This window comes from Zootoca vivipara, chromosome 12 (assembly GCF_963506605.1).
Source record: "Zootoca vivipara chromosome 12, rZooViv1.1, whole genome shotgun sequence".
Classification (NCBI taxonomy): Eukaryota; Metazoa; Chordata; class Lepidosauria; order Squamata; family Lacertidae; genus Zootoca; species Zootoca vivipara.
Window position 1 is genome coordinate 3,779,328 of NC_083287.1, and position 15,562 is coordinate 3,794,889.

The window sequence follows — 15,562 nt, forward strand, 5'->3', positions numbered from 1 at the left end:
GCCAAAAAAAATCAGCATTTTAAAAAAGTTGACCAGATGTTCCTCTGAAATAGTTTCTAGGTAGTGAACAACTTGAAACAAGGAGAAATGTAAGGTACTACTCTTGGGCAAAAAAAGTGAAAGGCACAAATACAGGATGGGTGACACCTGGCTTGAGAGCAGTACATGTGAAAAGGACCTAGGAGTCTTGTTAGACCACAAACTTGACATGAGTCAGCAGTGTGATGCAGCAGCTAAAAAAGCCAATGCAATTCTGGGCTGCATCAATAGGAGTATAGCATCTAGATCTAGGGAAGTAATAGTACCACTGTATTCTGCTCTGGTCGGACCTCACCTGGAGTACTGTGTCCTGTTCTGGGCACCACAGTTCAAGAAGGATACTGACAAGCTGGAACGTGTCCAGAAGAGGGCAACCAAAATGGTCAAAGGCCTGGAAACGATGCCTTATGAGGAACGGCTTAGGGAGCTGGGTATGTTTAGCCTGGAGAAGAGAAGGTTAAGGGGTGATATGATAGCCATGTTCAAATATATGAAAGGATGTCATATGGAGGAGGGAGAAAGATTGTTTTCTGCTTCTCCAGAGAAGCGGACACGGAGCAATGGATTCAAACTTCAAGAAAGAAGATTCCACCTAAACATTAGGAAGAACTTCCTGACAGTAAGAGCTGTTCGGCAGTTAAATTTGCTACCAAGGGGTGTGGTGGAGTCTCCTTCTTTGGAGGTCTTTAAGCAGAGGCTTGACAGCCATATGTCAAGAATGCTTTGATGGTGTTTCCTGCTTGGCAGGGGGTTGGACTGGATGACCCTTGTGGTCTCTTCCAACTCTATGATTCTATGATTCTATGATCTGAATCTGAATAAAGTTGTGGCCAATTTGAATCCCATAGCGCATTGTCTTGCGTCATTATTCCACTCAGGGGGTCGCCTGGGGTTTGGGTGACTCTGCCTATCCACGCAATGCAACTTCCCTAAAACAGTAGCATACTCCTGTAGGGCAGGGGAATAGATTTGGCATTTCCCCCTAAAGGGTATGTAGCTTTTATACAACACCCCTTTTAAAAAAATTCTGTGCCTCAATGGAAAATCCAAGTACATGAAGAACAGATCATGCAGATGCATGCAGGTAAACAGCTGGAGGGAGGAAATACCCCAGGGAGAAAAAAACCCAGATTGTTGCTAGACATTTGAACTTGTAAAATGGCTGTTGAGTGATGAGGTCATTACGCCGTAACCTAGAAAATGAAATCCTATTCAGATAATGGGCCTTCTAAGGCTGCAGGAAATGTACATTGGGGAGGATGAACAGCCCTTCTCTTACTTCCTCATTTTAGCCCAAGAAGTGAGCTCACCTGTTTCTCAGCCCTTTAAAAGCCTTGTGACAATCAATCCCGTACCCTTATCATTTAGTAAGTCATTCGTCTTGCCTTGATTTTCTCCCCAGCCATCCAAGTAGAACCATATTAAGATTTGTGGTGCTTTTGCAACTGACCAGTGCTGTCTAAACAAGGGAATTTGTTACCTGATGTGTGTAATGAGCTCAGAAGAGCCACTGAAGCATGGAAGTTTATGAATGTACTTTGCAATCACATTATCTCTATATAATTTGTTAGATTACAGTGTTATTATGTACAAGCTATTAGTGCTTCTATTATATGGTCATAACAGGAGACGTGATCTGGGCAGTACAACGGCTAAGAGATATCATGTGTGCATCAAAGCCATTAACAAACAAATGACCTTTATAATGATATTCTCTATGCTCATAGGAACAAGTGTATACACACACACACACACACACACAGAGAGAGAGAGAGAGAGAGAGAGAGAGAGAGAGAGAGAGAGAGAGAGAGAGAGAGAGAGAGAAGACCAGTTTCTTCTTTGTTATCTGCTTTGCATATTCCATTCCAAGTGCCACAGTTTTTGAGAGCACTTATGTATGCAGTTGAGATGTCATATTGAAATAAAAACTAACTCTCTGAGCTGGCACAAACCAATGTAGAACCTTGGTTGAACCTAGCAAAAGCTGCATTAATCATTAAAAACTGTTTATGATTTTTTTTAAAAAAAAACCAATGATCCTGATTTAATCAGAATGTTTAGATGTAACATATTTGAAAAGGAAGTGATCTTATTTCAGAGGGGGTAGGGCGTCCCTTCCTCACCACCCACTGCCTTCCTGCAGTGTGATTTCTGTGCCCCAGGTTCATTCAGCTGTGAGTAGCACTAAAATAATGTGGTGGAGGAGCTCCCAGTGTGAACAGAATCCACTGCATGAGACCTGATCATACAGAGTCCTGATCCATGTGATTCTTTGCTCTTAAAAGCAAACACTTTGTTCCTCTTTGAAAGGTGTTGCAACCTCATAGCTAGAACTGAAAGCAAAGGAGGGGGACTTAAGACAAAGTCAAAAGGTGACACAAAGTTACTTGATGAGCACTTTAAAGAAGCAAGCATAACTTACAGGAGCTGCATTATTCTTCACTGTCACACTGGGGGTTGTTGCACGCAGTGCCCCACTCACTCCATGGTAGTATTTGAAGCAGATCTTTGTTTCAGCTAAAAGAAAAAGTCATATTGGATTAACAACAAGTAGCTATTGGTCTTCATCTATTAGGTATCATAGGGCAGAAAATTTCATTCTGAGATTGCAGTGCTTCTCCTTGCCACAAAATGAGAGAGCTCTTCTGAACCTTGTGCAATTTTTGCTTAGAAACTAGTGCATGTGACACAGATTGCCAAAAAATGCCCATCCCACCAAACAACCACCTTATTGTCAGCATCCCTTTATTCCATGAGCTATTGCTTCTCATCATCATTTTCCTTCTTTTTTGTTCATATATTTATCAGCATAATTTGACATTGCACATTCAGGTGTTGAAGATGTAATGTATGCCATCACAGCCAATAGGCTTAAATGGTTGTGTGTTTGTAACTTAGTGGTGAAAATTAGTTCAAAGTGAGAGGCACTTTTCAATGTGGTTGAGAAAGAACACAAAGATGAAGTAAGAAGTTTAGGCTCAGCCCTATTGAAACAGCAGTCAAACAGTGGTTGTTAAGGTACAGAACTATCAATCCTACTGTGAGCAGGACGTGTACATGTCTATTCTGGAATGCAATCAAGTTGGGTGATCACAGCAGCTGAATTGCAAGCTCAGATTGAATTTTTATTCAGCAATTTTCTCTACAGGAATTTTAACAGCTCAGCAGCAAAACCTTTTACTCATTTGCCATGTATCATAAAAAGCTGATGATATCAAAATAACTGCATCACAAACAATAAAGGGATGAGACTGATCTCTCTAAATTACTGAGTTTTTACTTGCACTCTTTCTACCTGAACAGAGCACCAGGAATTGAATAAAGTTTGTAAATACCCCTCTCTACAGGCTCAAATACATCCCTTTAGGATGCAATCGTACACACTTATCTCAGTCCCAATGAACTCAGTGGGGCTTACTTCTGAGTAGACATTGGTAGGATTCCATTGTTAATTGCTTGTATAACAACCAGATGCCTTGAAGACAAATAATCTAAACTTTTCAATTTCCTGGTGCTGCCTTTAGTAGGCAATATGCTGCTGTATATCAGTAAGGCGTACAATGTAATCTGCTAGTAACAGCAGACATTGTGATTTTCAAATTGTATTCCAAGGAATTTATTGGAAGCTGGTCAGGGAGCTCCTCAATGGAAAGATCAGGAATAGTGGACAAGCTTCCCTGAAAGTCCACCTGTCCTCCACTACTGATCTTCCTCCTGCAATCCACTGCTGCAATGGAGCTTTTCCATGCCAGGTTCCAGGATGCATCCTTAGCCGATTTAGGGTAACTGGGAGGTCCCAAATGAAGAGTGTATGTCCTAAACATGCTCCACAATTTTCTGCAGCATGAAGGGTTCTACCATGGATGCTCAGGAGTGCCTAAGCAATCACATTCATATGAATCTGAACACAGAAAATTTGAAACATGCTGTGTTAAGGCATGCTTAGTTACCCTTTTCTTTTTACCATTTTGATACTGGTTTTAGTTTTCACTTTGAGTTTGGACTTTTAAAAAGCTATCTGCAAGGCAGGAGATTGCTACAAGACCCCAAATTATGTCTGATTTCTATCTTTTTTGGGAGAGAACTTTGACCTTCTGTTTAAACCCATGATTAAAAATTTATTGATTGTGACCTGGCTGACAATCAGCCAGAGTTGGAAGGATGCTTTGACATATGGTTTATGAAAGCTTTGCACTGCTATTTAGTGTTCCTTCATGATGTACAGGCGGTGACCATTTCATGTGCATTTGATAATAATTCCATGTCTGCCAACATTGGCGCCATTTTCAACCGTGGAAAGGGGTGGAATGGGGTGGGGCAGGCTTATGCACAAAATGACCTGGAACATCATTTATTCTGTTATCATTAGGTTGGGTGCACATATCTCCTCACCAACACCTCCTGAGTAAGTTTAGCACTTGCGGGTTAAGAGAAAAGGTCCCATTATAGATTAGTAATCATTTAAAGAACAGGAAGAATAAATATACAGTTTTGACAATGGAAGGATGTAACAAATGAATCACTATTGGGAGTCATTTACTTTTAATAAACATATTTATATTCAAGAATACAGAGTATATAAAGAAACAAGAAGTAACTGGTAAACTTCCAATTGTTTCTCCTGTCCTTTTAAACTGTCCTGTGCTTTTTAACTTGTTCATAATTGACTTGCGGTTAGGGCAGAGTAGTGAGGTCACCAAGTTTACGGATGACAAAAGTGGTAAGAGTAAACAAAGATCTCTGCAAACTTTGTTAATGTATGGGCATGATGTGGTTAATGTGTTCCAACATAAATTAGTAAAATTAGTAAAAAGTGATACACATTGGAGCAGGTAAGCCTGACTTCACACAAATGCTTATGGAGTCTGAACTGGTGAACTGGGATCATGGGGTCATGGTGATGAAAACGTTGACCCAGTGCATGACAGAAATCCCATGTTACAGGTCATCAGTAAAAGGTTTGACAACGACCCTGCCAGCATCACAGTGTTGTTCTTATACAAATCTATGGTGAGATCTCACTTGGAATACTTGGATCTCACTTGTACAGTTCAAGTTGCCATGTCACAAAAAGGATACAGACGTACAGTCGTACCCTCTGGATACGTAAACTTTGGGATGAAAACGCAGCAAACCTGGAAGTACTTTTCCAGGTTTCTCCGTGTGCGCATGCACAGAAGCGCTAAACCATGTCACGTGCATGCGCAGAAGCGGTCCTCCGGTTGCGAATTCCTCGGGGGGCAGCTGGACCTCCGGAACGGATCCCGCTCACAACCGGAGGTACCACTGTATTGTAGAGCTAGAAAAGGTTCAGAAAAGGACAACAAAAATGTTCATGGGGCTGGACAGCTCGTAAGTGAGGAACAGTTTTTAGTTTAGAAAAAGGGAGGGCAACATGACTACACATAGACCTGCTGAAGTTCTCTCTGTGCCCAAAGAGTATACAGCAGGCATCCCCAAACTGCGGCCCTCCAGATGTTTTGGCCTACAACTCCCATGATCCCTGGCTAACAGGACCAGTGGTCGGGGAAGATGGGAATTGTAGTCCAAAACATCTGGAAGGCCGAAGTTTGGGGATACCTGGTATACAGTATCTCCTAACACTCCTGCCTGGCGTGCTATGGTCCATGGGGTCACGAAGAGTCGGACACGACTAAACGACTAAACAACAACAATCTCCTAACAAAGCTAATATTAATTTAGCCCTGCGGATTCATTTTTGACTTAAAAAGTAAATGTTGCCGAAATATACACTTTATAGCATGACTCTTCACATTTACTAGGAAGCAAGTGCACTTAGGATTTCAACCTTATTCTAAAGGTCCTGCATGAGGCTGCTTTTCTAGATTTTGTCAAGAGAGCCAGGTTAATCCAACATAATAAAGCGTTCATGACAAACATGGAAGACCTCTCTTCAAATAAGTGATTTCAAGTTCAAAGATGTGTATAGCTAAAACAGCAGCTGTCTTTCCACTGTGGCAAATTTCTTTTGAAACCAAAGGGACCTTCAAAAAGCATTTTGAGATCTAGCAGATGACTCTGCTGTAAAATCAAACTACCAAAGTAAAAAGTCCTGCAGGCACACATAAGCCCTTGAGGAAACCTCAGGAAGCTCTTTGGATCCTGGCCACTGTGAGGTAGGATTTTGCTAATCCTCCCTCTTGCCCTTCTACTGTGAGAATGAATAACTTTAGGGCCTACCCTAGATCCAAAGAGCCACCTTAGGCAAGCCCAAAAGCTTGTGGGGGCCACATACTGTATATTATATTCTTTGAAGTATAGGCTCTTGCACTAGACTTCAGAAATAGAAATCCAGCTCCCATCAGGCATGAATAACAAGTGGCATAATTTTTTTATCCTGGCATAATACTGTACAGTGCTAATGAGGAGCTACAGAAATAACAAATAAAGTGTACACATTTGAAGAGAAATTTGAATATTGATAAAAAGATAAGACTTATAAAGAAAGTGTGTAAACATCTTCTGCTCAAACAAGCAGCCAGAAAATCCAGACAAAACTCAAAAGAGAGGCTTCAGATAGGTAAAATAAACAAAACACAAGCCTACATGAAATTTCACAGAAGATGGTCATATTCCTGCTTTACTGGGGATTGAACTAGATGACCCTGCAGTTCTATAATTCTACTCTTATAAAACAGCAGGGGTTTGATTTAAGGCTGGAACAAGAGAATCCGCTAAGTTATCCTGTGATGATGCATGCACTAAATTAATCAAGTTAATTAAACTGCAAATTAATATGCAGTTAAAAACATTGTTGGATAGAAACTTCTGGAATGCAAGTAAGGACTAGTGTATGTTTGTGTTCATTTTGAGTGCCCTATTTATAGGACCCAAATAAAGGTTGGCTACTATAAGGGTTTGGACAAAGGAATCCATACCTGAATCTAGACACAGCAAGTGTGTTCTCTGGCTCAGGTTCCCTAAGCCTGAGCAGGAACCTGAAGAAGAGGAAGCAGAAATTACTGCTCTGCTAGCCAAGCAAAACTCAGGACGAGGGTTCTAGTATTTCATATCAGGCTTGGCCAATCAAGTGGCTTCAAACTGCCAAACACTCACACTTGTCAATTCTCCTTTGTGTGCCACATTATGGTGGCTCAACAAGCTTGACCCCAGCCTCCAAACCCCAGAGTAGCTTAATTCCTTGCAGGAAAATTTATGGCTGCCGTTTTTCTCTTGGCAGTAACGAGTTCACTAGATCAGGTAACCAAGGTCATTTTCTTTTTTCCATTAGTGCTGACAGAAGTTGTGTTAGCAAATCCATCCAGCTCCCTTGAGATGATGTAATGTCAAAGCACTTGTGTGCATATCAGTTATCATGCCAGCCCAACAATTTCTAAAATATCAAGAGGATATCAGGTCATTTTACAACCTGCAATGCATTTAGTATTGCAAAAAAAAAATTATAAGGAAATAAGAAGGGAATCTGTGTGTGAAAGAAGTTTTGTTGGCACTTTAATACTGCTTTCCCTGGGATGTTTCAGCTTCATATCTTAGGCTCACTGCAAAACGGCCTTTTTCTTTTCTTTTCTTTTTACTACTGAAACGTATTGTACATGGATGGTGGCACAATGACGACCCATTCCTGTGCAAATCTGAATACCTTCCTTTTTGCCAGTGTTGTTCTTTGCTAGATATAATAATAATAATAATAATAATAATAATAATAATAATAATAATATATTTATACCCCGCCCATCTGGCTGGGCTTCCCCAGCCACTCTGGGCGGCTTCCAACAAAACACAAAAATACAGAAATCCATCAAACATTAAAAGCTTCCCTAAACAGGGCTGCCTTAAGATGCCTTCTAAAGGTCTGGTAATTGTTGTTCTCTTTGACCTCTGGTGGGAGGGCATTCCACAGGGTGGGTGCCACTACCGAGAAGGCCCTCTGCCTGGTTCCCTGTAACTTAGCTTCTCGTAGCGAGGGAACCGCCAGAAGGCCCTCGGCGCTGGACCTCAGTGTCCGGGCAGAACGATGGGGGAGGAGACGCTCCTTCAGGTATACTGGACCAAGGCCGTTTTTAGGGCTTTAAAGGTCAGCACCAACACTTTGAATTGTGCTCGGAAATGTACTGAGAGCCAATGTAGGTCTTTCAAAACCGGTCTTATATGGTCTTGGCAGCTGCTCCCAGTCACCAGTCTAGCTGCCACATTCTGGATTAATTGTAGTTTCCGGGTCACCTTCAAAGGTAGCCCCACGTAAAGCGCATTGCAGTAGTCCAAGCGAGAGATAACTAGAGCATGCACCACTCTGGCGAGACAGTCCGTGGGCAGGTAGGGTCTCAGCCTGCGTACCAGATGTACCAGATATAAGCAAAATAGGAAGTCCATATGTGGACACAATGGCTGATCTCTAGCTACAATATGTAAAATAATTCACTGGGGATCTTCTTCCATGGCACTAGGTGAAAAATTCCCACATTCAGGTACAATTAATTCCTAGAACTATTCATATACAGTGGTACCTTGGTTCTCAAACTTAATCTGTTCCGGAAGTCCATTCCAAAACCAAAGCATTCCAAAACCAAGGAACACTTTCCCATAGAAAGTAATGCAAAATGGATTAATCCGTTCCAGACTTTTAAAAACGACCCCAAAAACAATTTAACATGAATTTTACTCTCTAATGAGACCATTGATCCAAAAAATGAAAGCAATAGTCAATGTACTATATTATAAAATAAATAAGACAGTATTGTAGATGATGAAAATTAAAATTATTATTTTTTCTTACTTGCTCTGATGATAGTCATTGTTTGGAGGGAGGACTTTTTTCCATTTCCGCAGTCACACAATCAATCAATCAATCAGTCAGTCAGTCAGTCAGTCAGCTGGACTGGGTTCCACACAGTCACAAAAACAAATTAACTGAAAAAGCCTCAAAAACAAAAGTGCCAAATACAGTGGTACTTTGGTTCTCAAACTTAATCCGTTCTGGAAGTCCATTTGACTTCCGAAATGTTTGAAAAACAAGGAATGGCTTCTGATTGGTGCAGGTGCCCCGGAAACAATAGCCGACAGCCACATTACGATGTGTTTGGCTTCGAAAAATGTTTGAAAGCTGGAACACTTACTTCTGGGTTTTCAGCGTTTGGGAACCAAGGCTTTTGAGAACCAAACTTTACATGTCACTATCTCATTTTATTTTTAGCTCTCTTCTTCAAGATAAATATCCTTTCACTCAGAATTTCACTTGCTCTTTATAATCCTTTCTGTTCTTCAAGGTTAGCTTGGCTTTAGAAGCTTAACTTTCACTAGAAGGGGTGGATTTATTATCTTCGATATAAAAAGCAGCAATGCCAAGATTAAGTCAGTTTCCCATCCTGGATTATCAAATCCTCTCAAACTTCTATTCATGGAACAGCTAAAACTGATTTTATCTGAAAACATACCCCACATATTTCCTGCTGAGTGTTTCCCTACAAATCTGTTAAGGAAGGTTTGAAGAAGAGTGGAGAGTATCAAAATGAGGTTAAAATTTACTTTATGGCATTGTCTACTCAATTACGAAACAAGTTGATTCATCTATAGCTAAGCATTTACTTGCAAATAATGTAAAGAGGAAATATAAGCACAAAAAGTTGCTTTATAACCAATTTTGTTGAACAAGGAAATTAAGCTACATTTGCATTTATTAGCTAACATTGATTGGTCAAATGGTTTTAAAAAACTGAAGACAGGAAAACCATTGGGAAGTAATTTGTGTATCTGTGACAGGGAATTAAATTGAAAAGAAAAATCGCTGCATTTTGGCTTGATTACTGCCCAATATAGAGGCCCCATAAATTAAATCAGCAGCGTACTCAACCTTGTGACAATACAGTATGATCAGATTACTGTTTCCCATTCCTTAATTACAGTGGACACTGACACTGATCACTACTGTGTGATTAAATTACTTCTTTCTTTCCATTTAGCCCTTATCTGATTGCTCATCATTTTCTTAGGATATTTCAGAGCTAAGATTTATTCAGATCTAAAGGACCATGTGTGGAACTCCACCTGGAGTTCACTTCAGCGGCCAGTACCTGTCTCACCAATACTTAAAAACACACATATATGCTGGCTGTTTGCCATAATAATAAACATCCATTCACTCACTCACTCACTCACTCACTCACTCACCCACCTATATTATGCATTGCATTAATAATGTAGCTTGGAAACCCACATTCTAAGCATATAAACTTTTTCATCATGTATGTTGGAATTGGAAGAAAAAGAGGGTAATATAATAATAATAATAATAATAATAATAATAATAATAATAATAATTTATTATTTGTACCCCGCCCATCTGGCTGGGTCTCCCCAGCCACCCTGGGTGGCTTCCAACAAAGATTAAAAATACATTAAAATGTCACACATTAAAAACTTCCCTAAACAGAATTAAAAAATTCCTTCAGTAGCACCTTAAAGACCAACTAAGTTTTTATTTTGGTATGAGCTTTCGTGTGCATGAAAGCTCATACCAAAATAAAAACTTAGTTGGTCTTTAAGGTGCTACTGAAGGAATTTTTTTATTTTGCTTCGACTCAGACCAACACGGCTACCTACCTGTAACTTCCCTAAACAGGGCTGCCTTCAGATGTCTTTAAAAGAAGCACCTTTAAAAGGGTGCTTTAAAAGAAGTGTATCATAAATCAAATCATTAACACCAGATAGGTGGAAACCAAGGAAGTGCAGAGTTTTCACCAGTTTTGATTTTAAAGGTTGAAATAAACAGTGCATTTCAGTAGATTAACTTTTTCCTCATTTTAATAAAAATGTGAATATTTCAATGCGGTTTTGCTTCACTGTTTTGTTTGGTTGCTGCTGCTTTGGCACCATTTCTGAAAACATCACACTGGCTGTAACATCTTAATAGGAACTGCAAAATAAATAGAATGATATCCCACAATTCTATATCTGACATGATGATGCCACCAGACATTGGCAATGAAATCATGTTGATCAAAGCAATCAGTTGACTTTGGCTACATAAAGGACATCTGAGGGCAAATGAGCACAGAGCAACCGAAACAAATAAATGAATATTTTTGCAAGAAAGACCCCCCCCCCAAAAAAACCCTCAATTGACAAGGGAATGAGTTTTTGGTCCTTTCAAATACTGTGTGAAAAACTGGAAATAGTTTCAACTCTGCCCTGGTTCAGACAGAGTTTATGTGCTAAAACACTTTTTAATCCTTACCCCGCAATGGTAAGTAGTACAGGGGCCCTGAGTTTTGGGGCCTTTGGGCACATTTGCAAACTGGAAAAACTACCATGGACACCACACATACCTAGCAACCAAACACATGGCAACAATATTCTGGCTACAATAGCATGCTTCTCTCAAGCCTAATTTCAATGCTGGGAAAGGATTCTGTGGGCACCAAGGAAGGAAAGCCTCTATGAGCATATGTATACCTGCAGGCACCACACTGGTGACACACACAGTTTTAAAACAGAGGTCTATTTAAAGTGCATGCAGACAGTCTTAATTTGGCTCCAGGCATAATCTTTTACTCCTGTGTATTGATTCTAGAATGTCTTTTATTCATTAGCATACAATGGTACCTTGGGTTAAGAGCTTACTGTATTTCGTTTCGGAGGTCTGTTCTTAACCTGAAACTGTTCTTAACCTGAGGTACCACATTAGCTAATGGGGCCTCCCGCTGCCGCTGCCATGCGATTTCTGTTCTCATCCTGGAGAGAAGTTCTTAACCCGAGGTACTATTTCTGGGTTAGCGGAGTCTGTAACCTGAAGCATCTGTAGCCTGAAGCGTCTGTAACCCGAGGTGCCACTGTATTGGATAGATTTCTCAGGATAGGTGGGTAGCTTTGGATTTGATGAATCATATCAAAAGCCACATCCACTAAATTCAAGATTATGCAATCTCAGATAATAAAATTTAAACACATACACAAAAATGAGGCCAGCTCTATTAATCACTGAATATTTATCCCACATTCAGAATCAATATGCATGCATTTCTTTTATGTCAACTACACATCTTATGGTATTTTTAGCCTAATATTTCCATGGCAACAAGGAATGCTCCATTTGAGAAGACAGATGTTTCAGAGCTTTGTAGCTGGGGAATTCAAATGAGAGGTCTAAGCAGTTTTTCAGAACTTACTGCATCTTCCAGTTTTTTTTAATCATAGAGTCATTTGTTGACTCTTATAGCTTCTGATTAAATCTGATTGCATTGGAGTGGGGGGTGGGGAGCCGCCAATATTATGTTGTTGTTCTTTTGTTCAAATAAATACTCTTGTGGCAATAACAATAATGAATTCTTAGAATTATCTGAATCTAACTTGTGAGAACATAAAAAAATTACTTCAGTAGCACCTTAAAGACCAACTAAGTTTTTATTTTGGTATGAGCTTTCGTGTGCATGCACACTTCTTCAGATACACTTGAAAACTTGGCTCATACCAAAATAAAAACTTAGTTTGTCTTTAAGGTGCCACTGAAGGAATTTTTTTTATTTTGCTTCGACTCAGACCAACACGGCTACCTACCTGTAACTAGAGTTGTGAGAACATAAATGTTCTGACTTCCCTATTGAGCATCAGTAGTACAAAATACCTCACCTTAGTTTTGCGAACAATTCACTTGTTTTGGACAATCTCTATCAGGATGCAAAATCAGACTTGTCTCAAGTCATCTCACTTCAGGGTTCTCAAGCACTCAAGGGAAGAGAAAACACTTAGGACATATCCTAGGGTTTGGTAGTAAAATGGCTAAAGTACACATTGGGTTTTTTCATTTTAGATGCAAAATCGAGAAGAGAATCAAGAGCCTTTAGTTGTTAGCTCAGAAAAGAACTATATTTATATTAATAAATAATATGTAATGCATGAGTTGCTCCTTTCTTTCTGCAAAAACATGCACCCTGTTCTTCATTCTAGTTATAACTGTCTGGTGATAAAATGGTCTCTGTGTAAATGTATATTTATGGTGTCATGCTCTTGGGTTTTGCTTTGTTTTTAAAGAGCAATCAAACTGTTTAATTATCATGCATTTTCAGCATAATATGAAATAAACAGTGGCTTAAGAAAGCAGAAATGCCTCATACTGCAGAGGCAGGAAGGAAAGCAAATGTTAAAAACAAGTTACGGAACCTCGCACTGCACTGAGCGGTGGAGCTCGGTGGTAGAGCTCACATTTTGCATACTGAGGTTCATTCCCTGACATCTTGAGGTAGGACTGGGAAGTACCCCTGACACAAACTCTGGAGAGCTGCTACCAGTCCATGAAGATAATTACTACCAAGTGATGGTAGACAATGGGTCTCAAACCCTCAGTGACTTAGGGACTTCACCTGCATGTGAAGACAGGCTCAAGTGGATTAAATGGATGGGAACAATAGTGGGTCCTATGCTCAAGAAGGTGGTTTCAGCACGTGCTGTAGAGGGAAGTGAGGAGCAGATGGGGCTCATCAACCTGGAAAGTTAGCCCACCTTGGCAGAAGGAAAATTCTGATCTTAAACCTCTGCTGCCTTGTGGGATATCTTTGGGATAAGAAAAGACTAAGGAGTAAACCCTACACAAATCCTGGCGCCTGGTACGTCTCCTTCTGGCAACTCCTGCAACAAAGCTAGTGCCAAATGTTTTGCTCTGCTTTCCTTTGGACTGCATTAGCAAGGCCAAAAGTGGGGTCTTGTTGTCTGGACAGCTCAGGACCTCCATATGCACTGACCAGGCTTGTGCTCCAGGGAGAACATTTCAGCGTTGCTAATGCAGCAATTTGACTTCACCCCTGGAGGTGCAGTCCATTGTGAGACAGACGGATGCCAATGACAAGATGGACCAATGGTCTGACTTGGTATAAGACAGTGTCCTGTTATCACTTGCTTACTCAACATTTGGTAGCTAGCAGTTGAAAAGGAGGAGTAGACTTACATTTTTATGGACGTTATGCACAGTGAAAATTTGGTATGTAACCTTAGTGCAGTGATGATCCATTAGACAAACCAACACTTGGTATTGGAACTCATCTGCGTTGGTTTGCCCTATGTGAACTGGACTTTGTGTTCTTTGAAATAGCCTGGTAGAGCTGGACCATAAAGAAGACTGATCGCCGAAGAATTGATGCTTTTGAATTATGGTGCTGGAGGAGACTCTTGAGAGTCCCATGGACTGCAAGACGATCAAACCTATCCATTCTTCAGGAAATCAGCCCTGAGTGCTCACTGGAAGGACAGATCCTGAAGCTGAGGCTCCAATACTTTGGCCACCTCATGAGAAGAGAAGAATCCTTGGAAAAGACCCTGATGTTGGGAAAGATTGAGGGCACTAGGAGAAGGGGACGTCAGAGGACAAGATGGTTGGACAGTGTTCTCGAAGCTACAAACATGAGTTTGACCAAACTGCGGGAGGCAGTGCAAGACAGGAGTGCCTGGCGTGCTATGGTCCATGGGGTCACGAAGAGTCGGACACGACTAAACGACTAAACAACAACAACAACAACAACAACCATAGCAGCTCTAAAGCTCTAAAGACAGAACTTCCCACAGCTTATTCACATTGTCCAACTATTTCTACAAGTGCTCATTTATTTAGGACATGCCAGGTACGTTTTGCATTTGAGCCTCCCTTCACTTCCCTCTGGTGTTTCTGACTGTTCTGTCAGACTTTTAAAAAAGAATTCTATTACTGACTTCTGGATAGCTCTGTACACCTCCACCATAGGTGAAAGAGAAACCACATTATTCAAGACAGTAACCAATTGACCCAAATACATACAAGCCTCTACTGTAATTATCACACTATTGGTTTCCATGAAATGTTGTGTTTTGTTTGTTCCCAGAACATTGCATTTGAAGAGTATGATAATAGTGTGGTGACGTTGTACTGGTGTAACTCCTATTAGCACTAATTAGCCAGCAGAAAATAGAACTCTTCCACAGCATATTTTTTCCTCCCACATAGAAATTACCAGCTGGTGGAAAGCTCCATGAGAAACTGAATGAATCAAATTACTGGTTATGTCCTGGCATAAGCAGATGAAAGCTCACCGTAACCATGGAAGCTGCATCTATTCATTCATTAAACAAGTAACAATCTCTGATCTGGAGATTGTTGATTAGCACCTTCCATCGTAAGTCTGACTCTCCATTGGAATGGGTCGTTGAAATAGGATACTATCTCGTTTGCCTGGACAGAAGATGGGAGAGAGGTGTGTGTATCTGTGGTAACCTCTAACCTTTGTGTGGCTGGGATGCAGCCTACTGTAGGAGTCAATGCCTGTTGCTTTATCCACTTTTACCTCTGCCCCTGCCCACAAATAGCTCATGGGGGAATATGGCCCCAGGGTTGAACAAGTTAGTTTCATATAATTTCATAGCAGATGAAACTATAGTTTCATAGCAAATAAGGTTAATTCCAAGTCTATCTGAAGCCATTGCATAGTTTAAAGTGGGATTTTTGATGGCTATTTTTAAAAAGTGCTTTATGAAATTTCCCATTTACCCCAAAAGTTTGAATTCAACTGAACATCGTAATGGCATC

At 40.4% G+C, this 15,562-nt stretch overlaps 1 protein-coding gene across 1 annotated transcript in view; it reads right to left on the minus strand.

Moving 5' to 3' along the window:
- Nucleotides 1-15,562, minus strand: part of HECW1 (HECT, C2 and WW domain containing E3 ubiquitin protein ligase 1) — a 125,401-nt gene that overhangs the window by 81,514 nt on the left and 28,325 nt on the right. The window contains exon 4 of the mRNA XM_060280553.1: nucleotides 2,462-2,556. Within this exon, the coding sequence (XP_060136536.1) occupies nucleotides 2,462-2,556 (95 nt within the window). The remainder of the gene's footprint in view (nucleotides 1-2,461; nucleotides 2,557-15,562) is intronic.